This window comes from Crocodylus siamensis, chromosome 2 (genome assembly GCF_052110815.1).
Source record: "Crocodylus siamensis isolate JL-2025a chromosome 2, ASM5211081v1, whole genome shotgun sequence".
NCBI lineage: Eukaryota > Metazoa > Chordata > Crocodylia > Crocodylidae > Crocodylus > Crocodylus siamensis.
The window spans coordinates 284,722,075-284,748,634 of NC_143396.1; the positions used below are offsets into that span (position 1 = coordinate 284,722,075).

General features: G+C 46.7%; 1 protein-coding gene across 1 annotated transcript in view; it reads right to left on the minus strand.

Moving 5' to 3' along the window:
- Positions 1 to 990: 990 nt before the first annotated feature.
- CCDC198 (coiled-coil domain containing 198) overlaps positions 991 to 26,560 on the minus strand; it is a 36,229-nt gene continuing 10,659 nt past the window's right edge. Inside the window, exons 3-6 of the mRNA XM_090034271.1 lie at positions 20,096 to 20,182; positions 18,500 to 18,598; positions 16,637 to 16,796; positions 991 to 6,345 (exon numbers count right to left, since the gene is read on the minus strand). Of these exons, the coding sequence (XP_089890397.1) occupies positions 6,098 to 6,345; positions 16,637 to 16,796; positions 18,500 to 18,598; positions 20,096 to 20,182 (594 nt within the window). The 3' untranslated portion in view covers positions 991 to 6,097. The remainder of the gene's footprint in view (positions 6,346 to 16,636; positions 16,797 to 18,499; positions 18,599 to 20,095; positions 20,183 to 26,560) is intronic.

The window sequence follows — 26,560 nt, forward strand, 5'->3', positions numbered from 1 at the left end:
AGGATTTCTTGGGGTGATATCTTATTGGACCAACCGCGTGGTCGGGATAGGCTTAGAGCCATCGTGTGAAGTCAAGTAGAAGCAGATTTGCACCTTATAAACGAACTGAAGTAGATATACATAGCACAAGCTTGGACTAGATTTAGAGAAGCCTTCGAAGGCAGGGCATTATCAAGCAATTTCTATCTAGCAGCTTAACAACCTGTTTCCTGCCCTTCTATAGAAGATGCCATGCCAACGTTTTGAAAGAGAAGGGGAACTTCCTGGATCAGGCTGCTTTCCTAACCTCCAGCAACTTCCTTTGACTCCCCTGATGGCATGCCGTTGGTTGATCCCTCAAAGCCTTTTCATTCATCCTGGGAAACCAAACACAATTGCCTATCCCTGCGCTGCAGTTATTTTAAGGAAGCTGGAAATCCAGAGGGCTTAGTCAGTGTTGATCCCGTGCCAGAGGCTGACACGTTGAGGCCTGAGGTATCTCTGCTTGATTTGAGGTTACATACAAGTCACCTCCATTTGAGGTACACTTGCCAAGCCCAATCTTTTTCAAAGGGATGATAATACTTTAATCTCCATTTACAGCCTGAAACACAGCTGTGCGGGTCAGCGTTTCTGATTTTTGTTTTTCTTTTATGCTTTCAGGATAAGTAGATTGCAGCAAGGTCAGTTGTTCTACCACACACCTTCCAGGGCCCAGCTGAGATAAGAAGTTTAATAAAGCTTGTGACCACATTGTGGTTCCTTTGCCAAGCCTTTGATGATAACGGCTACATCTGTTTTCGATTGTGGAGTGTAATGGTGCCTTGTAGTTTCCCCTGTGTTCAGGGCTTGATATGTACCTAGAAGTGCAAACAGAGGGCAAGACCTGTACCTTTGCGGGAGAGAGCCCAGGCGGTTTTGGAAAGCACATTAATCCAGCCTGTTTTGTGAGCCGCAGTTATGACACAGCTTCGGACTTCAATCAGATTTACTTTTTTATCTCCTTTCTTTTACAAGCACAGCTGAGCCATTTTTCATCTCCTATAACAATGAAAGGTATACTACAACATCCCAGGTTTAAGGCCCATTGAAACAACCTTTACATATTCATATAAAAATACACATGCTACGTCTATGGTTAAAGTTGACTACTTCCCATTATAAAACCCAGGTTTCAATTGCTTATAGCTTTGCCCAAAAGTAACCATTTTGACTTGGGAAATAATCAGGAAGGTGTCTGGGTCTTGTTTTGGTAAACGTCTGCTTTTTCGGAGAATGATGTAGGGGAAAGATGTCATTTTGATCATGTTAAGAAGGTCGAGAGCAGCGATCTCCAGTCTCCAATGACTAATCGGCAGTGACGCCGAGCAACAATTCTGCATGCCCCGTAGGTGACTCTGCTCCCCATATTCACCTCAGGTTTTGAGTTTTTAATTTCTTGGGGGCCACAACATATGGGAGCCTCCTAGACCACCTGTGGGTAGTCCATCTAGCACTGCACCAATGTGTCTGTTCTGAAATATGAAATGTAGGTTGGTTCAGTCAATGATCAAAGAGATCATGGAAACTTGCAACACAAGAATTACCCTTGTAATATATAAGAAAATCCACCCAAACTCAGTCAAATTATAAACCTCCAAAAATCAGAGTTTGGTAGAAGTGTCTTAGAGACCGGTAACATTATTCCCCAGAGGTCCTGTGTTACCTATAGCTCATCCCAACATGGGCTCTGTGTACAAATACATTTTAACCTGTTAAACATTTATTTTTTACTCTGTGAAATCTTTCCTCTGGTTCCTGCTGGTCTGGTAACCAGTCACCCTAGGAGACATTGTTCTGCAGCATCAGATAACACAAATCACGTTGCAATTCATGGCGTTTGTGATTATTGCCAGTTAAACATCAACACATGCCAACACCTACCACCATTACTTCCAATATACATAGACAAGTACTGTTGCTGCCATGATGGCCCAGGAATAGGAGAGAAGCCAGATCTGTGAGTGGACATCATATTTTTCAGTAACTTGTTTCGTTGAGAGAGATGGCCGACAAGCTTTTGGGTTTCAAATGCCCTTCATCAGGTCTGAGGAAGCAGTAGTCACAGTTCAAGCTAAGTACGCGCTAAAACAAATGCCTTAGTTGGGCCTAATTCTGTTAATGAAGTTGACCACTGAAAGAGAAGTGGAAAGCTTCCTTTGCCCCACAGATCACAACTTCCCCTTCACCTTTATTTCCCAGGTATAAATGGTACATGGCACAAATAGCTAATGTTATCCATATGTAATAATAGATGATGACAATAGATCATAGAACAGAAGTTATCTGTCCAGAACAACAAGGTCAATTAAAAACTTAGTGAAGTGCTCAGTGATGCAAGTTCCCCTCATACCTTCCTGCAAGTGCTGGCTAGCAATGCTATTTACTACACAAATGGGTTTACATCCAATTTAGCATTAAGATTGTACTTCGGTTTACGGGGCGGATCAGGGCCAGGGGGTGGGGTGTGCACTGGTGCACTTCCTTCCCACTTTGATTCCTGCTACACCCAAAGTTTCAAACCAACTGCCTAGCAGTGGCAGCAGCATTTCTACTCAGGCAGTGCTGAGGGAGTCCATTGACTTCATGGCTCATTATAATTGACCTGATCCCTACTAAACTCTTCATTCCACATGTGTTAATGACCTTCTCTTCTTTTTACTGCTCTTCGTGCTCCACCTGTCAAACAGTCCTTTGTGTTGCAATTCTGTTCTCTGTTAGCTGCTCCTGGTCATGAAGCTCCTATCTCACAGCCCTTAAGATCATTTTTAACCCTTTCAGTGAAGTTCTATGTGTTTGTATTTGCTTCAATCCATCTCTAAGCCCCTGGCATATTAATAAAGCTTCCAATTTCTTTTTAACTAGAGAAAAATAAGTGCTGTTTCACATGTGCTGATGCATTTCTGTCGTACTCAATTTAGTTAAGAGGAAATAAAATGATCAGTGAGACTACTCAGGTGTCGGATCCTAATTTATTGAACACATAAGTAATACCTTTGCCCCACAGCAAGGCTTTAAATACAACACCCAACTTTCTCACTAGAAAGATAGTAAAGCACAGGAACAGGTTACTCAGAGGGGTGGTGGAGTTTCCATCCTTGGAGGTGTTTAAGACCTGGCTAGACAAAGCCTTGGCTGAAATGATGTCACTGGGGCTGGTCCTGCTTTGAGCAGGGGGTTGGACTAGATGTGACCTCCTGAGGTCCCTTCCCCGCGCCCCCAATTTTCTATGATTCTATGATTATGCTGTTAAAATTAGGGACTAGTAGCAACCATCTGAAACCTGTATCTATTCAAAGCTAAAAGCTACTTTAAAGAATTTACTGTTGAGCTTCAGCGGACTTGCTTTCATTTTATTTTGCTTCACTTGTAGGAGAGTCTATGTTCAACACCTTGTAATAAAGGGAATTTTTAATACCCAGTACCTGGAAAGCTGTTAGATGACATGGGAGTAAAATGAACGGCAGTCTGCCATTTTAAATGTTACACTGAATCAGTACATATGAAAATGAAATGATCATTAGTATCAAAGGATTTGGCAGCGCTCAAATGAGAAAAAAAACCCATGCTTTTGTATCATTAAGTATGTATCGCATACAATAATTTGTATAAATTAATGTTATCATACATTTTTCCTCCCATGAAACACATGAAACGGATTGACTGTTTTAGGTATTCATATCCATCTGCAGCACTTTCAGATTCTGGCATCCTGACTATTGGAAAACGAGTTGACGCTATCCAGGATAGATGGCATTTCCACCAATTATAGCTTAATTGTTGACAGATGGGAACACAGAAGGGAAATATGCGGCAATCATTCAGGGGACAGGTGTATTGTCAAGTGCCAGATCAATTGTTCCAGCCCATTAAATCATTGACCTTTCCTGTCTGTACTCAATATTAAATGCAAAGCCTTTGCAATGCTTTCCTGCACATGGTGGTTATGCAAGATCTGGAACGGATTCATAAGCATGTTTCTTAAATATATAATGCAAGCGGAGAGTCATTTGCCACTAACTACCTTTACTGTTTATATAGTGCCGATCCCAAAATTGATCTTGTTGTTCTTCTTCTGCTTCTTCTTGTGGTTTGCTTGCCATTTCAGTGTTTGTGGATTTATATACATGGTAGGAACTTGTCCAGAAGCGACAGCAATAGTCTCCTTGAAGAATGCAGTTCCCTGGATACGTAGCAGACACAGGGAACTGCACAGGGAATGCAGTTATGGCCCTGGGCTGGAAATCAAGATGAAAGAGTTTGATTTCAGGCTCTGCTAGAGCTTTTCCGTATGATCCTGGGCAGGCCAGTGAGGCTGGGATTTCCAAGAAGGGCCTAAGGGACGCAAGGAAGCAGATCTCACTGAAATCCAGTCAGCCTTGGTGTCTAACTACCTTCGGCTTCTGTGGAAATCTCTGCCTTCCCCTTCATCTATCTGAATTTCCCAAGGGAATAACAACACTGACCTACCTACAACACACTGCAAGGATACATTCATTAGTTTGCAAAGCACTCAGAGAAAACAGGGACACGGACAGTGTAAGCGGATATAAAATAAATGCCCTAACAGGCAGAATAACAGAGGTCTCAAACTGCGGGCGTGGAACATGTCTGCAATGGTAGTTAGTTGTGCTTGCTTGAAATCGTGTAGCCTCAGTCTTATGCTGGACTCTTGCTACATGGAGGAGGTGGTGATGCCACCCTCATATTTTTCTAAGCAGAGGTCGTGCATCTGATGCTGTCTTAGACACCAATCTAAATGCAGCTAAAATGACCAAAATCAAGCCCGGGGCCTTCAGAACTTGAGCTACTTGGATGACCTGCCAGCAAGAGGAGGGAGGGGAGAGGGACTAATGAGAGTTATGTGACCGAGTGGCACGGTAAGGGTCAGACTTGCACAGCTCCTCTTGTGTGCACCCCTCTGTAAGAGGAAGGCGTATCGGAGGCAGGTTGGGGTCGAGGGGCTACTTGGAAGGGAAGCAGAGAAGCAAGGAGCCATGCTTCTTAGTCTTGGGTCCCTTGAGCCGACAATCCAAATGCATGTCCCTTCTTAGCATCCGAGGACGTGAACTGTTGCTCATGAAAACTTATGTATCCTTGATTCATTTAGTCTGTAAAGTGCACTTCTACCCCACCCGCTATCCAAACTCAGGCAAAGCTCCTGCTGAAGTCGGTAGGTGCTTTGCCTGTGTCAGGACTGCAGGTGTAGCCCTTTCAGTCCTTGCCAATGGCATTCCCTTACCTATCTCATGCAGTCTTATTAAAGCAGCTGCATGATAAGTCACTTCAAGCCAAGTGCAGTGTCATATGCACTTGAATTCCTTGTATTTCTCCATAAAGCAGACTCAGCCTCGCAGCATGAGTCCCCGGAGACTTATTAAAGAGAAGGGTAAGTTCTCTCCAGAGCTCGGTGAGATATTGTTTTGATGAATAATGAATTTGCAGAAAAATCAAGCTTCAGGGGGGACTGGACCCATTTGTGAGTTTGGCTCAGATTCGGTAAATAATTTCAGCTTAAAAAAAAACAAGGAAAATTTAAAATGTAAAAGAAACATTTTGTTGCGACCTTTCCCCAGCTGGAATGGTTCCTTTAAGAAATATGCATATGCTTTGTTTATACATTTCTGAATGAAACCGTTTCACTCCTCCTCCTCCCGTGACACATTTAATTTAAAAATGGATTTAAATTAAAAAAGAAAAGGCTAAAAAAAAAGGATTAATAACCCAAATAGGAAACAAAATATTTCATTTTGGGTCAAACAGAATGGTCTGCGTTGTTCCCAAATGAGATTTCTCAGTTATTTTGTTTTGCCCAAAAAACCCCATTAAATCCATTTTGGTTTGAATCAAACTAATTTTCCCCTCTGATACCTTTTGGTTCAGCAACAGAACTATAAAAAAATCCATGATTTTGCATGTAGTTATTTCCACATTGTTAAGATACTCATAGAAACCTCATTTACTTCACAGGATAAGTCCTGATTAATACCTTCAGCGTATCCAGCTAGGGGGTTTAAAAGCCTTGTGACATAACTGCTGTCCCAGGGGATGGCTATGGTCCCATCCTGGCCCTTGGCGGTTAGAAGTGCTTATCAAAGAACTCATCGAAGAGAGAGATTCTCTCTGTCTTGGTCCTCACAAGCGCTGGTCTGTGATACAGCTTTCTCTCCCCGCTTTTCCAGTCCTCAGAGTCCGTGCTAGAGCTGTCCCAAAATAGCTCTTTTGCCGCCTGTTGCTTCAGGGACCACATTTCCACTTTACTGCTTTGCCTTGGATGAGACTCAAACATTTGGTATTGCTCTAGGAATTCTCCATCCCATGTAGTCCCTAAAAAAAGAGAAACATCTTAATTATCCTAGCTTGCATATGCAAGCACAGAGGCTTAGCAGATATGTGCTACAGGCTGATGGAATTGCACAAGATGGAAATCAGGCCCCGTCAGGTCTTTCTTGCAAAGCCAAATGTGCTTGCTCTTTCCTCTCCTTATGACAGGAAGAAGTTTTAGTTTTAGTCTTCACGAGCCATTGTGTGTAGGAAAAGGGTTGCATCTCCTTAAATTGTCCTGTAACAGCGCTCACTGTATTCTGTGTTTGGAGCAGTCACCAGAATCCAGTCAAAGCAGCTGTCTGCATGCAGCCTGCCTCCAATGTTTGCAAGTAGTTAGTAAATGCAGTTTTTTGGACCCAGTGGTGCCCACGGGCTTTCCTCTGGTTGTCACCGTGCTGAGAGCACGGGACCCAACCGATCTCTTCTAGAATTACCCCAGGATTATAGCTCCAGATTTATGAGGATATTTCTTTGCTTTGTTCATTGCACTTATTTTTAAAGGCAGAGATTTTAGACTTCTATATAAGATTTTTTTCTTATAGATGGACTTCTATCTATCTTTTTTTCTTTCCTGAAAGCCTGTTTTTCCCAATTAGCTTCTTGGGTGCAAGACCTTCCACAAAGCCTTAACCAAGCAAAGGACTTAATGGGTGTCTTTAACCATAAGCCTGTGAGTTGCAATAGGGAAGCCAAGCTCCTGGAGCAGCCCAGGGCGCTAAACTCTCTGCAGGATCAAGTCACACGTGATCAGGTGGATAATTTTCAGCTATCCCGTGTGACAAAGGGCAGTGTGGTCTAGCAGATAAAGCACAAGTCTGGGAGTCAGGACTCCTGGGCTCTGTTGCTAAGAATCAGGTCTGTTTGAGGTCCGTACAGCCTCCCTCTCCCCTTACCGCAGTGTCAAAGCACCTTATTATTTGTAATGTATTTATTCTCATAGTAATCCTGTGTTATGACCCCCATTTCACAGATGGAGAAATGAAGGTTTGAGAAGACCAAGCGACTTACCCCAGGTTATTCAGGAAATCTCTGGCAGGACAGGACCTGAACTCAGGTGTCCCAAATCCTAGATTAGTGTCCTATAAGCACTGAACCAGCAAGATTCAACTGAGACTTTTAAAAAAAAGTCATTAGTGAAAAGCTGTGATAGCTGTTATTATGCAGCATCGGGGTTTTGGCAAGCAAGCAAATTGCGGGGACTTAAAAGTGGATGGGGAGGAGGTGCACGACAGCGACTTCCCGGTAACTTCCTATGGGCCTGTTCTTACCCTGTGGTAAGTAGCAACTAAGCTGCAGGAACGTACCTACCCCTTCGTGAACCAGGGCTAAGCTACCACAGTTAGCTTTTAGTTCTCATGAGATAAAAGCAGGCTCATGGACAGAGCAGCTGAAATGTAGTAAGTCTCCAGCTCCTTTTACCTCACTGCAATTCACTCAGTTGTCCATGCCTTAACACCTAATTGGAGTAGATATGAAAATAGAGCCTTTGCCGCTGCCTGTGCTGCAATGGGTCTTCCCAGATCAAAAAGAGAAACACCAGCTTTACCTTGCCGTTAAAAGATTCTGGGACTCTGAAACATGAAGGTCCAGATGGCAAAAGCAGGTTCTGCCCCCAGCTAGATCAGTGTGGGTGCATCTACATGTGCACTTTACTGCGCAGTTGACTAAATAGCTCTGCAGTAAAGCAGCACTTTCTACGCCTACACAGGATTAGGGTGCAGTAAATTAATTAACTCCACTGTAAGATAGTAGGGCTGTGTGAAGCTTCGGTCACTGATTCGATTCAGCAGAGATTTGGCCCAATTCAGTGGCTGAATCTCCGAATCTAAATTGAATCAGGAGACCCTTTAATCTCTCCGAATCAAATCAGAACCCTCTGAATCGATTTGGAAAGATTTGGCGATTCGGACATAGACACAGCTTTAAATGTTTTTTCTACACACCTCAGGGTACCAGGCGACTTGTGATTGCTGCAATGCTAGGGCAGATAGAGTATCCCACAGGAGCACAGGGGGCTCCCCAGCGCGCTCGGCATCAGACCTGGAAATGGACTGCACTTCTGGTCCACTTCCGGGCCCACCGGGGAGCACGTGGGGGGCCCCCTGCATCCCCCCAGCTTGGTGACTGTTGCCTCCTGAGTCTGGGGGGTGCACCCAGGGTCCCCCTGTGGCTGATCACTGAGCTGGTGGGGCCTGGAAGTGGACTGGAAGTATTTCTGGTCCACTTCTGGGTTCACCGCCAAGCATACGGGGGCCTCCCCACACTCCTGTGGGAAGCTCCATCTGCCCCAGCATCGCAGTGTTCATGAGCCACCTGGTACCTCGAGGTATGTAGAAAAACATTTAAAGCTGTGTCTATGGCTGAATCACTGATTCTCCAAATCAGCATCAAATCTTCAGATTCGGATTTGGCCAAATCAAATCAGGGACAAAGTTCCAAATCAAGGAACTGAATCACTGTCCCTGATTTGGACAGAATCTGAATCAAATAGGGCCTGTTTTGCTCATCCCTATAAGATAGTACTGTCTGGGACAAGTACTATCCTATAATGGAGTCATTTAGTGTACACATGTAGATAGCTACCAGGGCTGGCTGGGGCGTGTGGGTGCTACAATGCAGGGGCTGTCTCGTGCCCAACCCTGCACTGTAGCACCCTCGTGCCCTAGCCAGCCCCTCTGCAGCATGTTGAGCCAGGGTGAAGCAGCTCTGACCTGGTTCAATGTGCTGTGGTCCCTGGCACATATATAAACACTATACCTGGGAGCCATAAGCTCCAGTGCAAACTGTGCCAGAGTTTATTGCTATGTGCTAATTGCATGTGTAGAGGCGCCCTGTACATCTCCATTTGTTCCAACACAAACATTACTCCAGAGATCAGAATTCTGCCCAGAGGCACAGATTCGAAACACTCAGAGGCCGATTCACTCCAGCCTGTCTCCACTGGAGGTCCTGGTTTATACCACTGAGAGCAAGAGCTGGATTTGACGGGGACAACGAAAGTGGTTCAAAGTGAGCACCAAATGAAGCAGAGAGGACAGGAGGCTTGCCCACAGGGGCTGTGCCTGAACAGTGAAGGTTGTTCCAGATGAAAAAGATGATGAGTGGTAGGTTGCAGTGTATGCGACAGGTGGCCCAAGAAGGGATGGCTCCCTGCATGAAGAGTATTGGGTTACATCACCTGCGCAGTGTGCCCAGAACAGGCAGTGCAGTTTGTTCTCATTCTCCATCTCAGTAGAGAGTCAGCATCCTGCTGTCTCAATGGCCTCTCTGCCCAACAGCCTCAATTCAGTGTTTTGCTCTACTGTCCTCACCTGACTCCTGCCTCAAGGCAAAGTTTCAGGGCAGTCCATCAGGGGAAATGCAGAGCTCCTCTAGCTAGCCAGGTTGTCAGATATGTTCTTGCAGCAAACCAGTGGTACTCAACCTTTAGCCAGCAGGGCCATGTCATCCAGCCCCTGAGACTCCCCATGGATCCAGAAATTTGGCAGTGGGGGAGCAGTGGCAGTACTAATTGCCACAGCTCTGAAAGCAGCTCTGAAAGCCATGGCAATTAACATGGCCACCAGTCCCCCACCGCTACACTTTCTGACCCGGTGGGGAACTCTGCGGGCCAGATGACATAGCCCTGTGCAGCAGATATCGCCAGTGCAGGGGTTGTTCTGTGGCCTGATCCAGCATACAGGGTAAGACCATGGCACACACAGCTGGCAGATGGGGTTAGACTGTTCCCAGAACTGACGCGTGGGGCCAGGCTGGCATGCCAGATCACATCCACACACTGATCCCGTGCACTAACCCCATGCCGGATCCAGCTCGTAGACTGATCCTTCTCCTGGGATTTGTCCTGCAGACTGACCCCACACCACTCATCTGGCCTGCAGGGCCAGAAGGCTGAGCATCACTGCAGTAAGCTATTGTAAAGCCCTGAGCAATGCAGTGTGGCCGGTTAAGGAATGCAGTGATTTTGGTTTCACTGGAATACACTTATTACAATAAAAGCTGATAACTTATTTGAGATATCATCTTCGTTAAAGGTTTAACCAAAGTGTCGCAGAAGCTACACAGGTCCACTTTAAAATGGTTGCTTATGACAGTAAGTTGCATATTGGGAGGTGGCCTTACACCTCCAATTATAATATCTTTCACCAGCACTGTGCTGCTTCTGCTCCCACTGCCCTGCAGCGCAATGATATTCTTGGGTTTTTGAGGTTCTCCATCATCTTCCCCCCCACACAGTGACTTTACACTGTTGCTCTGTTGACTTCACTGCAGCTGCTCCTGATTTTCATCAGTGTAAGTGAGATCAGCATCCTGTCCAGTACCCTTTGATGAGCTAGATTCCAAGCACTGTGTTTTACAATGTCTTTCCCAAGCTGTGTCAATGTTTTTAAAAGAAGTTTTCAGAGTCCCAATGCACTAGCTCCTTCTATGGATGACATAATATTCCTTCTCTGGTTGGAGCTATCTATAATACAGGAGCTCACTAGAGAGGTCTGTTGTCTTTGAAAGATGAAATAGAGTGGAAGCCAGAGTTCAGATAACTGAAGTATCATTGTGCAATGGCTAGAAGCCATCCAACTAAGAAGATTCTTGCTTTAATTAGCACTCACTCAGGGGATGGGAAAAGTGCTATGGTAGCTGAGTGGGCTTGGGACACTTGGAAGACATTTCCATATAATGGCACTCAAAACACTGGACAAAATGTTGCCATAATAAAATTGGTAATCTAAGTCATGGAGACTTTCACTGCACAGTCCCATGTGACAACAGATGACAATCAAGAGAGTGATAATACATAGGAGTGTCATATTTTGGAATATGTTTCAGTAATCAAGCTGGGGAGTGAGCCATTTATCATTCATTGTCTGCTCCTAGCATCTGACCAAACAGGTTGTTGCCTGTGAAGGCGCTTGCCCATGGGCAGACCTAGAATTTTAGAAAGGGGGGTGCAGGTGGTCAGGAGCACCATCCCATATTAAACAACGCATATTTTTCTCCAGTTAAAAATAAACTAGAAGCTTTACTAATCCACTGGGGGCCCAGGGCTGTATTATGCAGGTAAAGGTTGAAGTGAAAACAAATGTAACTTCTTTGGAATGAGTTAAAAACAACCTGCAGGGCTATGGAAAAGGAGCTTCGTAACCAGGAGCAGTGGACAGAGAGCAGAATGGCAGAACAAAAGATAGTTTGATTGGTGGAACATAAGGCCATTAAAAAGAAGAGAGGGTTGTTAACAGCTGGGAATGACAAGTTTAGTAGGGATCAGGTCAATTATAATGAGCCATGAAGTCAATGGACTCCCTCAGAACTGCCTGAGTAGAAATGCTGCTGCCGCTGCCAGTTGGCTCTAAACTTTGGGTAGGCCAGGAGTCAAAAGGGGTGGAAGTGCACCAGTACACCCCTGGATCCACCCCTGCTCTTGCCTCTCTGAACCATAGTCTTGAATGTGCATCTTGCCCTGACTTCCACCGAACTTCAGACTAACATAGCTGCCTGGCCTCTCTAGCAGAAGAATTCCCTTTGCTGTTGAACTGTTTAACAGATGTACCCCAGCCAAGGTTTGCTCAGCCTTCCAGATGCCCCAGGTGCATGATCTATCTTTAGGCAACCAGCCGTTTTCCTCCAAGTAGATCTCAAAAGACCCTCCCCTTCTGTTCCTCAGCACCAGACTCTAATGCACCTTAAGTTGGGCCTGACCCCTTCAGTACCTCCTTACTTCAGTTTTACCCCTCCAAAGTTAAGCGCATGCTTCAGTGTATTTCCGAGTCAGCCTGGGTGGCTCACCGCTCTACCTTGAGGAGAGCGTCTCCCCTTCCTGCCACCTATGGTTGGGTGCAAACAGAGGATAATGTTCATGGAAGGTTCCTGGGCACTGCAGGTTTGCAAAGGGAGGAAGCTTTACCCTCCAAAGGACTCAAGCCATGTCTATGCCACTTCCCCACCAGACCTGAAACCATAGCTGGGAAATCAGCCCTGCCCACTCACTCCCATGCACAGCCCATGAGGTAACACATAGTTCACAGCAGCACTGAGACAGCCTGGGAGCAGCATGGGGGGCTGGGGCAGGTGCTGTACAGCTGGGGTGGGGCACAGGACTGAGCCGTAAGCAACTCATTTGAGGGGGGCTCCTGCTGCTATATGCCCTCCAGGAGGGCATGGAGGAGATGTGCCCAAGATCTGTGTGGGGCAAGGCGGGCTTGGACCAGAACTGTGCCAGGCTCTTCCCAGCGGGGGGGAGAGGGGCAGCTGGGGACTGGCCCAGGCTGTGCTTGGGGTGGGAGGCAGTTGTGCTAGGAGGAGAGCTATGTGGGGGGGGCTATAACCACACAAAAATTGCCGTAGCCCCCCACCTGTAGCCCTACTCCCAGAGCCACCATCATCCATCCCGAGCAGAGTGCGGCCCAGCCCCCCCACAGGGAAGAGCCCATCCCCAGCCCGCAGCAGCAGCCTGCCCTCACCCCATGCACAGACCTGGGGCACCCCCCCCCCCCCCATGCCTTCCTGGGGTGTGTGCAGTGGTGATAGCTGCCACCACCTCCCCACACTGGGTGCACCCTGGACAAGCCACTTACAGCTCCATCCTGCACCCCAGCCTGGCTGTGCAGGGCCTGCCCCTGCTCTACTCCCCCTCTCACCACTGTGGGGGGCAGATCGAGGCCCCAGTGATGACAGAGGGAGAGGGACACAGGCAGGAGCAGGGGCTGGGATGAGTGGGGCCCCAGCTAGGCCAAGTGGTGGGACAAGTGGAGGCCCAGGGGACACATGCCTCCTGATCTGTGTGCGGGCGGTGGCAGCTACCGCTGAGCACCGGGCTTTGCTCCCTGCTGCAGCTGCGCCATGCCCCCTGCCCACCTGCGAGGGACGCAAATGGCATTGCGTAGCTCTTGGGGCAACGGGGCTTAAAGCCCAGTGTGCAGTGGCAGCTGTTTCTGCCCCATGCACTGATCGTGGGGGAGGGGGCATCTTTTCCCCTAGGCCTCCACCTGTCCCATCACATGGCATGGCCCCACTCATCCCAGGTCCTGCTCCTACCTATGCCCCACTTTCTCCCTCACCATTGGAGCTTTGATCTACCTGCCCTGACCCCTGGTCCTTTACCCTCCCACCCGGCCCTTCCCCCACAGACTTACGTGCTGGAGTGGTGGGGCACATGCACTCAGCCCTGCTAAATAATTTTTCCTCCTTCTGCCTATGTTTAGGACTGCTCTGAGCCATCCATGTTGCCTTGGTGCCCAGCTTTGGTGCACACTGGGCACATGAACATGAGACATTTTACTTGAGATTAAAGCAAATTACTGTGCAGTGGGCGCATCTACATGAGATGCTATGCTATGCCATAGTGACAAGCTACGTCTCTGTAGCTCACAGTTATGGCAATGTGGCACTGGAAGACACAAACCATGATGTTGACGTACTGCACAGTAGCTCATTGCTACTGCACAGTAGCATGGGAAAACACCCATGCAGCATTGGGACTGTGCAGTAATGCCAGTTACTGCTCAGTCATTTAGTACTTGCTTAAACATTCCTGTTCTCACATGTCCAGTCTGCCACTCTTGCACAAAGATGGGAGAGGGGAATGGTGTTGTGAAGCCACATGTACCACCCTATACCCAGGTTCCTCGATTTGACTTGTTCTGCATTTACAAATGGATCCCAGACAGCTGCTGGGACCACAAGGGGAGAGGGTAAGTCAGGCAATTATTTCAGCTGGAGGGCCACTTACTGAATTTTGACAAACTTTTGAGAGCTGTGTGGGTAGCCCCGCCCCTTGACAGGTGCCCCTGGTCACCATCTTGTGACCAAAAGTTCCACCTCTGCCACCAGAAGTTCCTCCTCTTTCCCCCAGAAGTACTTCTTTCAGCAAAGGGGTTTGCCATCTTGGAACCAGAAAAATACCAAACTATATTCTAAAAATCGAGCATCTACAAAATTCATGAATTTTATTTCAAAAAATATTTTTGGCCTGATTTGCATGTGTTTGCATAGTGTACATAGAGGTGTTTGCACAATAGCTTAAAATAAAGTCTTAATCTTGTATACTGTGGGGGGTGGGGGCATAGCGGGTGGGTATAGGTTTGTGGGAGGCTGTGGGTGTATGGGTATGTGGGGTAGGGTGTATGTGGGGGCTGTGGGTGTGGGGTGAGGGAGCATGCGGGTATGTGTGTGGATATGTTGGGTGTGGGTTGGTATGGGGAACTGTGTGGTGGGGAGGGTAGCTGGAGTGTGTGAGGGGGTGTGAGTGTCAGGGGCTGTGTGTATGGCAGTGTGGAGGGTATGGGTGCATGTGTATGGTGGGTGTGCATATGGGACTCATCCTATGAACACACACACACACACACACACACACATACACATTCTGTCCCTCTCTCCCTCTCTGTCTCTCTGTCTCTCTCTCTCTCTCTCTCTCTCTCTCATTGCTTGGGTCCAGCGATGCAGCCAGGATCCACGTGGTGCTGGAGCAGCTGGTGCGCAAGCAGCGAAGCGCTGAAAGTGGTGGCAGGCAGGTGGCAGTGGCAGTGAGCGGGCATGTGGGAGCACAGCGACAGCTGGGTGGGAGCACAGGGCCCATGCTGAAGATCGGTGCAGTCTTCAGCTGAAGATCGGTCCAGTGGCTTAGCTCTGGGGTGGCCAACCTGCAGCATGGGTGCCTCAAGTGGCACCAGCAGCTTGCATGTGTGGCACGTGGCAGATTAGGGAGCAGGCTGACCACACAGCAGCAGACAGGACAGGGAGAAGAAAGCAGAGCAGCAGATCAGGCAGGAGAAGGGGAAGAAGTAGCACTCAAGGAGGGCATACAGCTTAAGTCTGGCCCCCCACTGGTTTAGCACACATGCTCAAAGATATTCATGTGAAAACAGCATGTGAAACTTTTACCAGCCCACAGGTGCTTTACACACCAGAGGTCCGTGTTCTTCCACCAAGAAGGAACTTGGCCATTGCCCACAAAGCTAAGCTATTTTCTTTACTGATAAGTGGATGCTTTGCTTTGTCTTCCCCCCTTGGGATGTCTTTCTGGTACAGTGAAGAGAGTGCCGTGCTAGCTCAGTTCTATGATGAAAGCAAAGTGAACCAAAGGTCTTTTAACAAGTAACGTATCGTCTTTATAAGCCAAAAGCTGCCATAGGGCTTTAGAGTTAAGAATATCTGACGGCGGCACTGCATCCCTGGTGTAGAGTGTTACTGGGCACAGTCCAAGGAGCCAGCCACGCTGTATCCAGGACACAACCCAAGAAGAGAGGGCCTGGGGATTAGATCACTCCTATAATCTCTGATTCCTTTGGGTGCTGCTGGTTGATTTTAACCCTGGTCATAAAGTAAAGCAGCCTTAGAGCTGCTCTAATGTACACTGGCTTGCAAAAGCCCACCAAAGGGCATCACGATTGGTATGGATCGCTGGATTGCAAGCACTACGACAGCATTAGCCCTTTTCTAGTCATGTCTGCAACTTGCCATCAAGGTGGGAGGGCAAAGGAAGGAAAAAAGAAACCCTCGGCTGTCCTGTTAGGGCAACTCTATGGTCCTTTGCATTGCCAGAGTGGCACAGAAAGGCTGTATTGGAACCAAAGCTCTGGCCGCAAAGCATTTGATGTCATTGCTGCAGCATGTGCTAGTATTTGTGAGGGAAGAAAGCACCCAGGATTTCCGTGTTTCCTCACATCTGTGTGAGGGGGGCCAGGCAAATACCATGAGGAGTCTCACTGCTGGCTCTGTCCAAAAGGGAAGAGTTTACGCTCCGGAGCTGGATTCCTAGAGAGGGCTTCAGGCTGCATGCCGAAGTCAGCAGATATCAGTGCTTTATCCTCCGCGATCCCTAACACCTCCACTCAGGGTCTCGCCTGGATAATCCCTACTTTAAGCAGGCAGCACCAGGACAGGTGGTAAGACTGTGTGTACAGCTGTGGTGGGGACACAATGCAAACCCCTCCTGACAGCTTCAGCAGCCTGCCAGATGCTGTTTTCTCCCACAAAGCTGCATAGGCCCTAAGCGCGGGCTCATGTTTCTCAAGAGGCATGTTCAGAAACCATTAGTATTGCTATCTGCTCTCTTCCACCATCGAACACAGAAATCGTTGCCTTTCTGAGGCTTCTCAGCGCATTGCAAACCTACCGCATTTGACTCTGCTTCCCTGACAGCCCTTTCAACCTCCATCTCCACAACATGAGATGCCGGGAGACCGAACAGCTGCAGGTGTTTAGGGCTGGCAGTCACTGGCTTTCTCACAAGAAAGCTTATTTGACCGTGCTTAAAATGCTTGGTAGTTTTCTACAGAAAAGTGGCTCTACTTACTGTGGTCTTTGGTGTAAGCTTGAGCAGGCTCAACAGGGACCCGGTCTTCGCTGTCAGAACTACTGTTTCTCCAGATCCTCCCATGCGCTTTCTCAGGTTTCAGCTCTTCCGCTTTTTGTTTGAGTTTTGCCTCCCTGTGGTGCCCTCGCTTCATCTCTGCCTGGGGGGGAAATGGTTCAATTTGGTATCGGCGGATTCAGTGGGTTCCAATGTTTAAACTCCGAATGGCGGAGGCTCAATTCTGCAAATCGCTAACCCCCTGAGTACCTAGCAGGACTGAGGGTTGACAGCACCCATTCAATGGAAGTCTCGGTTCTTCCAAGTGAAGGCAAATCTCTTAAAATCAGGACTAATTACTGTATTTTCTCACATACAAAGCACCACTGCTGGGAACTGGAGTGCGCATTATACATGAGAAATGTGGTAAGAGCAGTTTCTGCTGCTTGCCAGGCAAAAGCAAAAGTAAAATCTGCCTGTGATGTATAAGGAGCAGAACAATAAGCAGGCTCAGCTCCCTAGCTGCTGCTCCTCAGTCCCTTACTATGAGGAAAGGACTTTCCCCCCCTTTATTCTGCCTTTCAGAAATAAGGTGCCTATATTATTCTGGGGTGTGTTGTATTCATAAAAATATGGTCTTTAGCTTTTCTAGGAAATAAAAGCTTTATGGGATACACCAGCAGGTAGGCTCAGTGACAATCTAACCTAAGCAAAAAGCACCAAGAAATCTTTTTGGGTGTTGACATTTTCTCCACATTATCATTATATAATTTTTATGTGCCCCTTTCCTTCTGCTTGGCTCAAGGTGCTGCACAGACGAGGCTAGGCTCCCCCATTTTACAGATAGAAAAACCGAGGCCAAAACATTACTAAAGGTCAGAGCAGAGCTAGGAATGGAGCTTCGGTATGTGGCGCGCAGGTCAGCGTGCTACGCCTCCATACTACTCCCCTACCCTGGGCCTCACTATTTCTCATAAGGCCTAAGGGCGGTTCAGGCAAGGGAGGATGTAACAACTGCACCAGCCGCCATGGCTCATTACTTAGGGCCGGATCTGGGAACTTTGTGACACTCTCCTAGTTTTTGAGCTAAAAGAGCAGCTCCTGTAGCCACTCTGAATTAAAGAGCGATTTTGGACTTGGGGCTCACACAACCAGAGGGAGACAGCAGCACCATCTCCTTCCCTGCCTAATGGGTGTTTTTTTTTAACTCTAAAATTAATCAGGGAATTTGACCCATGGGGTCAACTGAAACTGCATTTTCCAGAAAAGAAACGATTAACAAGCAGAAAAACAGTCCCAGATTTAAGCTGGCATGTTCCCTACCAACAGCAGGAGACAGTTTGAGATGAAGTGAAGCCTGTCAAGTGTCAGCACCACCCGCTGCTGATAGCACGCAGTTATGGACATAATTGGACAAGGCTCAAGACAATTGGGATAACCCAGCCATGCGAGTTGCTGTTCAGGTACCAGGCACGGCTAGTCAAGGGGCCTGCTTCTGGCACAGAGGCTCTGCACTCAGACGCTATCTGGAAACCACTCGTTTCACTTTCCCAGCTGAACACTGGGTGGCAGAGTGGTAACCATGAAAGAGCAAAGTATGGCAAATACGCCAAAGACGGTGAGAATAGAAGGGCAGCTCTGCAGGGAAGTGAAGAAAAGACAAGGGCTTGTATACAGATCCCAGCCAGCTTTTGACATGGTTGCCCAATAGGCATCCCTCATCTTGGTCTGAAGCCAGGCACAGCATCAGCTGAGCAGCCTGCTTACAGCCTCATTAAACAGGCCTGGAGATTTTCAATCTCTCTCTCCCTTTCAGATGCTGTAAAATCCAACGGGCACCTCTCCCCTAAGTCATTGCAGCCTCACCTCTTGTCGCTTGCGGTTCAATTCTAACATCTGCAGCTTGTGCAAGTGCTGTCGTCTTCCTGTGGAGTGTGTCACAGCCTGTACTCTCTTCTCCCAGTCCTTACAAGGAATTTTAAAAAATGCCATTAACAAGACAAAATAATCTGCTAACTGCTATAAAATCCATCCCCTATCCCTTCAATGCCTGCTTATCGGATATAGAGTGCGACTTCCTCAATATTGCCAGTTCTCACAATCTTCTTGCAAATACTTCGGCATTTATCCTTACAACTCCAGCTGGTGGAATCTCATTATCACTAGAGATTTTCTTTTCTTTTGTTTTGGTTTTAAATGAGTAAGTTTCTAGCCCTCCTGGTTAGGGAGGAAAACTTGGAAACATGACCCATACACATGCCTACATCATGTGGCAAATAAAAGAAGCCTTCAATGTATTTTATCAAATCTTGTCATTTTAAAGTCAACCTTATGGGGTTTTACGGGGACGGATACATCATTGCTTAATGCTTGAGGTTGGGAAGACTGTTTTCTTGCTGTTCCATTGTTTTGATATAGTCATTTCACTGTGGTTTATGCATGCGATAGCTGGATATGACTTTGCAGAGAAAGACACTGAGTCACCAGGAGCAAAACACCACTACTATTTCTGCATGCCTAACTAGAGACTGGTAGGACCTGATTGCTCAAGGTACTGCCATAGCCATCAAAAACAATTGTTATAAATAAATGAAGAGTTAAGTCAGAATTAATCCTGTCGGCTGTACAATCCAGCCCTATCGCATCAAGGTATGGTGTGAACTCTCACTGCCTTCAGAAGTCAATTGCCATCACTTGGAGGTCAAGGGACTTAGCACTTCTGCAAATTGGGCCTTAAGGTTTAGATCCTCAAAGGTATTTAAGGATACCTATACATGTGCCAGGTGTCTGCTCCGACACATGCTAATTGGCATGCACTGGAGCAGACTCAGTTAATGGAGTCTGCTGGAGTGTGTTAATTAGCGCACTCCAGTGGCCTGTGTCATGTCTATTCAGCATCCTAATGCTTCAAAATGGCAAAGGGGGTGCTTTAACTAAAGCTCATCAAATGAGCTTTAGTTCAAATGCCCCTGCTGCCATTTTAAAGTGTGGGACACGGAATACATGTGACTCTGTGGGCACTTTAATTAGAGTGGCTCTCAGAGCTGATCTAATTAAAGTATCCATCCCTCCACCCCGAAGCACGTGTATAGATGCCCCATGTGCCTAATTCCCACTTTTCTGATACCTTTCTGGGTTTGGGTGTGCAGAGCAAGAGTTGGTGAGTGGGACATTTCTCTTGGGGTTGCCACAGAAAGGGTCTTGATATGCTCTTTGGGTAGAAAAGTCACCCTCCTGTACTACCCTCCTGTTTAGAAGTTGCTAAAAGCAGGGCTCATCCAGAGCTCCGTGAAGTCAGTGCAAAACTCTCACTGACTTCAGGGAGCTTTTAGATTGGTCCCTGTAATGAACTGAAGCACGATGTTTGGAAAGCAGCACACTGCTTGTGTTTCCCAGGGGGTCGGCACTCCTGGAAGGGGCTGATTTCCCCAGCAGTTCCCCCATTTTTCTGGTGATACCCACCTTTGCTTTTTGTGCTCCTTCCTGCTCTTGCGGTCTCCAGCGTGCCTCTGAAGTGATCACTGGCGGCAGGTCAATAGGTTCAAGCTTCTACAAGCCCAATATTTATAAGGGTCAGGCTTTCTCATTCCAAGCGATCATAAAACACCAAAGCCAAATGTTAAACAGCCTCGACATCTCTCTCCAGCTCTGATTCTGGCAGTGGAGGCCCAGAGTAGACTCAGGAGACCTGCATCCTTGACAAATGCTCTCAGATCTTATGTGCATTTTGGATCACAGTAATAGTTGGAACACACTTGTGAAGGGCCACGGCTTTGTGAGCTGCCTGAACTGAGGAAATGCTCAAAATGCAAGTTAAAGAGCATTTTGGCTGCCTTTTGGCTTCATTGCTACAATAAAAGCTGGCTAATTCCTTACCCCATGGGGACTGGTAATGAGGACTGACTATGCAGAAGTGACTAATTATCAGTAGCCAGCCATTTTCAGCTTCTTGTGAGATGTTTTCTGTATGCTCTATCGAGACACAACAAAGAAAAATTTTCAACATTTATAATGAACCCAAAATATAGTACAAAAATGTACAGTTGATGTTCCACCAATGAAGCTAGCCTTTGTTCTGCAATTCTGACCCCAGCGCTCTTTCCTGCCTAGGTAGGGAGTTGGACTCAATGATCTGTTAAGGTCCTTTCCAACCCTAGCATCTATGAATCTATGAATCTATTAATCTTATCACTGTAGAGTACTCCCTACACAGGAATGATATGATTGTGAGGGAGTAAAATAATCAGTCCAATATTTTTGCTCTGCACTCTCACATGAACTCATTGCCAGTATAAAAGATAATTCTGCAAAATGAAAGAGTTGATCATCTATGTCTTGTTGAGCCAAGAAAAGCTGAAGAGTATCCAGTGCTTTGAACGTATCAGCTAGCTTGATGGGTGCTATGGAGGATACCAGTCTATGCTTTTTAGGCTGACTAATTATCCAAAGCAAATTCCAGTGTGATTTAGTACACATCAACGTTTGGGAATGACTATCTAGTCTTTAACAAGAAATGAATGAGCCAGTGTTTTGTGTACAAATTAATAGGACTCTGACAGGGATTCGGTTCATCAACTAATAGGACACTAGTAATAAGTTTTCCCAGTACCCAGTTATTTTTTCCCATAATATTTGCTACTGATGACAATTTTCCAAGCACATTTGGTTCTTAAAGACATTTAATTAACGTTATAGAATGTGCTATTATCCAGCTGTTTGAGTATCCAAATATCTATCCTGGGTACAAAGAGGATTTAAAAGCTAAAGATAACTTCCTGGGCAGCTATAAATACGGAGTTAGTTTTTAAGGTATTAAGATACCTGCTTATCATGTATGCTTATCATCAATGACAGAAAGATAATGAAATCCTCTGTTGCTTCAGAACTCTTTGGAGGTATTTCTAGTGCTGGAATGTAATCTTACTCCCATAAAATCTCTCAGTAACTGCAACCAGAAGAAAACTGGACTCACATTTAATACTGGGCAGTAACCTCTGGGAGGATTAACACCATTTTGTCTTCCCACCCCCTAAACTGTGACACTATTTGGGCCATAAGTTTTGAATCATGGCCAAGGACCAGGATTTTGCGCGGCATATAAGCAAATGGAGTAATCGAGGAACAGGTTTAAGTCTGTCACTTAATACAAAACAGGAAATGCAAAGGGATGGGCCTGGGCAGGAGCAGATGTATCCTGCATATCAACTGGAGGATTGGACCAAAAGGAATCTCATGAGGTTCAATAAGGACAAGTACAAAGTCCTGCACTTAGGATGGAGCAATCATATGCACTGGTACAGCCAGGGGGGCCACTGGCTAAGCAGTGGATGTGCAGAAAAGGACCTGGGGGTGACAGTAGACAAGGAACTGAATATAAGCCAACAGTGTGCCCTTGTTGCCAAGAAGGTTAACAGCATCCTGGGATGCATTAGTAAAAGTGTTGCCAGCAGATGAAGGGAAGTGATTCTCCCTCTCTATTAGGCTCTGGTGAGGCCAGATCTAGAGTACCGTGTCCAGTTTTGGGCCTTCCACTACAGAAAGGATGTGGACAAATAGGAAACAGTCTAGTAAAGGGCAATGACAATGGTTATGGGGCTGGGGCACAGGATTTCCGAAGAAAGGCTGAGGGAACTGGGCTTGTTTAGTCTAGAGAAAAGAAGACTGAAGGGGGATTTAATAGGGGTTGGTCCCAAAGAGGCTGGAGCTGGGCTGTTCCCAGTGGGGGCAGATGACAGAACAAGAGCAATGGGCTCAAGATGCAGCAAGGGAGGTTTAGATTAGATATTAGGAAGAACTTTCTCAGGTGGAGGTTAATAAAACACTGGAACAGGTTATCCAGAGAGGCGATGCAATCTCCATCCTTGGAAGTTTTAAAGCCCTGGCTAGACAAAGCCTTGGCTGGGATACTATAGCTGGGGCTGGTCCTGCTCTGAGCAGGGGGTTGGACTAAGTGACCTCCTGAGGCCTCTTCAACCCACGTCGTCTGTGATTCTAAATCTCAGAATTAATCCACGATGCTTTTGTGTATCTATTATATCACTTTTATGGCTCCTTCCAACCCATTAAAGGCATATGATGGGTTTTGAATTTGGTCCTTTTCTCTTTGGGTCATACTCCTACAGCTTTCAATAGGCTTCAGATCAGCCCCATAGACATCTCCATATTCATTTGCACTGTTCCTGCTTTAGGAGGAAGTACAGGAGGAAACTGATAAACTAAATAGTGGCAAATTGCTAGGACTGGATGGTCTATGTCTAAGTAACCCAAACTTGAAAATGCATACCTCCTGTATGTAACTTGTCATGAAAACTGCCTCTGTGTCAAAGGACTGGGGTTAGCCAGTGTAACGCCTAGCTTTAAAAAGGGCTCCGGAGATGATCCAGGGAACTACAGAGCAGTGAGCTAAACTTCTGGTCCTGTGAAATCAGCAGAAACCGTAATAAAACCAGGATTTTCTCCAGGTTTGGTACTGATAGCAATAACCCTTGCAAAATGTGGAAACCTCTGGTTTCTGCAAACCTGGTGCAGCGCTGTGATCGTCGTCTCGCTATGTGGTGCTCTAGAAAGCAGCAAACCCTGCTCTGGTGTTGTGTGGGTGCATTCGCACACACACGCACCTCTTTCATCTGGGATGTTTTGCATTGTCCAGCGTTGTCTGTAAGCTTTGGTCTGTTTTTCAGGCAGCGATATTCATTTGCCCCATGTCCTTGTGCCCCAGGTATTCAGCTTTTGCTTATGGTTAAGCCATTAGCCTCTAGTTCTCCCTTCAGCATCAAATGGTATACTGTAAATATGGACACGTGGCCATGCTGCCTCCCATCACCATACACAGTGTGCAGTGACAGAGCCAGCTCGGTATCAGAAGGGCTCTTCCCCCTCGAGCCTGCCTCTCTGGAGTGCGGGTATCTCTCTGGCTTTGAGGTTTCTTCTCTGCAAAGCCTGTTTTAGACAATGAGTATGTTCCCCATTGCAAGTAAGTTAGAGAAGAATCAGGTCTTTACATCCCCCCACCCCTTTTGACCGAATTATATTGTGGTGGAAGGTGTTCAGCAGGATGTTTTTGGTTCTTTGTGAATAAATATCTGGTTGAAAATCAAACAGAGTTTATTCTCTTCAGAGCAGAGGGTGTGTTTTAATCTTGTATTTGACATACAGATGCTTTTATTATTTAGGTTATTATGAGGTCCATCATACCCTTCATGTAAGGGAGGGGAAAGAAACAATTAAGCTTTTTTATGTAGACCAGTAGCTGAATAAATAGGGATGGCCAACCAAGAAAAGGAACGGGCAAAGCTGTTTAGGGCTTTAATTTTTGTGGATGGAGAGGCCTGAATGGATGTTATTGGGCGAGGGGGGGTATGTGCGTGTATGCACGTGCATATGGTGTGCATGAGTGTATGTTTCTGAGAAAGTAAACTGAGTGTAAGTAAAAAGTGGGAGTAGACCTCGTCCCCCCAGCAATCCCACCATCGGCCTGAAACCTTTCACAAATCCTGTATTTGCACCTCACTGATTGGATCCAAGGCAGTACCAGCATTTTGGTAACACCAGGGGCCCCCAGCCAGGATGAAGGCCCACGCTGCCAGTGTTGTAAAGACATTGCGTGAGAAAGATGAAATGGAGATGAAAGAAACCAGCACCCTTGCAACCCAGAAAGACAAGGAGGGAAGGGGGTACCCTAAAGAAGTATCAGGTTTACAATCTGAACGGACAAGAGAAAAACATCCTTGTCGCAAGTGGCAAATGGAGACTTGAAACACGGGGATCTCAAGGCAAACCTCTGTACGCAGGACAAGACGCAAGCAGAGTTGAACTCAAACACATGCTTGGGGGCATACATGAATTAGGGCCTACCTAATGCACTCTTGGTCCCAAATAGCCAGGAGTGGAACTGAAATCTCAAGCACAGCTCGTGACTTGACACCCTCCCTGCCTTTCACAAGTTAGTTAGTCCCCTTGGAAAAGGGTTTTATCTTTCCTGGGTCTCATGGTTCACCCAGGGCTGACTATTCCCTTTATCATCCCAGCACCTGAAAAACTAATCAGAAGTTGGACTAATTTGAAAGATGACACTAGATGGCAGCAGCTGACACTGCAAATTACTGGCCAAGCTATAAATCATTCACAGTGCCACAGAGGCAGTAAATAGGATGGCAGGCAAATAACTCTCTAATGCACTGGCTGTTCCCACAATGAGCTGGAGGGAGGGGAAAGCTTGGGGCTTCAAGCTAAAGTTTTCACTTTTTCTGCACGATTAGATAGGCAGGTATCTTCTAGCACCTTTGGAAATTTCCAAGAGCCTTTCTCTGGAAACAGACCCCGGTAGGGATCTTCTGCTGCCTCTTGAAAAGGAAGAAGCACTTCCAGCTCCATGTTGTTACGTAGCACTGAAAATGTTTTTGGGGAGAAGTCACCGGTGCTTTGAAGTCACTGGTGCTTTGCTTTATATATAGTAGCTAGAAGCATAGGAAAGAGCCCGTGGTCGGAGGAGCAAATCTTCAGGGAGAGTTATTGTTTAGTACTTTTAATATATGAATATAAATAAATATAGTGTGCTAATAGCAGAGGTTTAAAGGATTATGAACAGGGATCTGATCCACTCTGGCAGTTACTATCCTCTAGGCTGCCTTTGATGGTGACCTCTACTGCTGCCTCAGCCTTATCAGCACTCATGCTGGGGGGAGATTGCTCCACATCTGCCCACTCTGGTGCTTTCCTCTGAAGCATCTGGCACCAGCCACTGTCGGAAACAGGACCAGCCGGACCACACCTCTCGTGTTGCTAAGTGCCAGTCAAGGCTCATCCTCTCCGAAATGAAACCTTTTGTCTTCCCACTGTTTCCCTTCTCTATCTCCGCTCAGGGTCCATTCTCCTTCCTCTCCCGCAGGAGTCCAGTTTTGGTCTCCTCTTCACTTTTTCCATTGCTTTCTCCCTCTGAATCTCATTGTCCCTGAAGTCCTATTGCTCCTTTCTCTGATGCCCTTCTCTTCCCCGAATCTCTTGCAGACAGCCTTTATCTTCATAACCACAAACCTCAACCTGGCCTCCCAAATTCTCAGCTCTTACTATTCCAGTCCATCCAAGATGCTCTTGCCAGCCTCCTCTCTCACTGCTCCTCCTCCATCACATCAAGTCCTTTTGGAAACTGTCTCTGCGCTACCTGCTAGTTACTACCTCAAAATCAAATATCTTGGGCCCATCTCCAAGGTCTGCTCTAGCTCCACCTGTTCGCGTGTCCTCCTCCTACACCCATCCCGGCTCCACCCAGACCTTTCTTCCTGTTACTATCTCAGTTTCCCCTCCCTCTCCCTTCACACTTTCTATAAAATTGTTCCCTTTGCTAGCTTCAGTCTCCACGTTAACCACCAATGCTTTCACCCTGCCATAGTCTTCCCAGTCATCTTTCCATCCCTCTTCCAGTGGCTTCGCCTTACTTCCCCTGTAATCTTCTCACTCCTCCTCTCTGTTAGCCTCTGGCCCATCTTGGTTTTACTTGCTGTGACGTGACCTTGTGGGCAGGGCTGTGTTTTCATTGCATGTTGGTCCAGTGCTGTTCAAATGCCCGGCATGATACAGATGACTCAAAGTAATCATCGTAAATATTGGCAATGGGGGACTTTATAGCCAGCTGTAGCTGCCCCTATGCATGCAGCCAAGCCTGGCCCGTTAGACACAGCTCAGCTGCAATGGGAATTTAGTTTAGGACAATGGGAAAACATTTGGCAAGGGCTGAGAGGGGAGGGAAGGAGGAGGAAGGGCTTTTTGATGTTTCGTGAAAGGTTGAAGGAATCAAATGCTCTGAGAAAATGCTCTTAGATGAATTCCACTGCTGTCTGCGAGCAGCCCAGGCCAAAAACCTGGCTCTCTTATTGTAAGGGGATGAACAACCATTTAATTTGACCTGGTAGTGATTATCCTGAGGTTTGA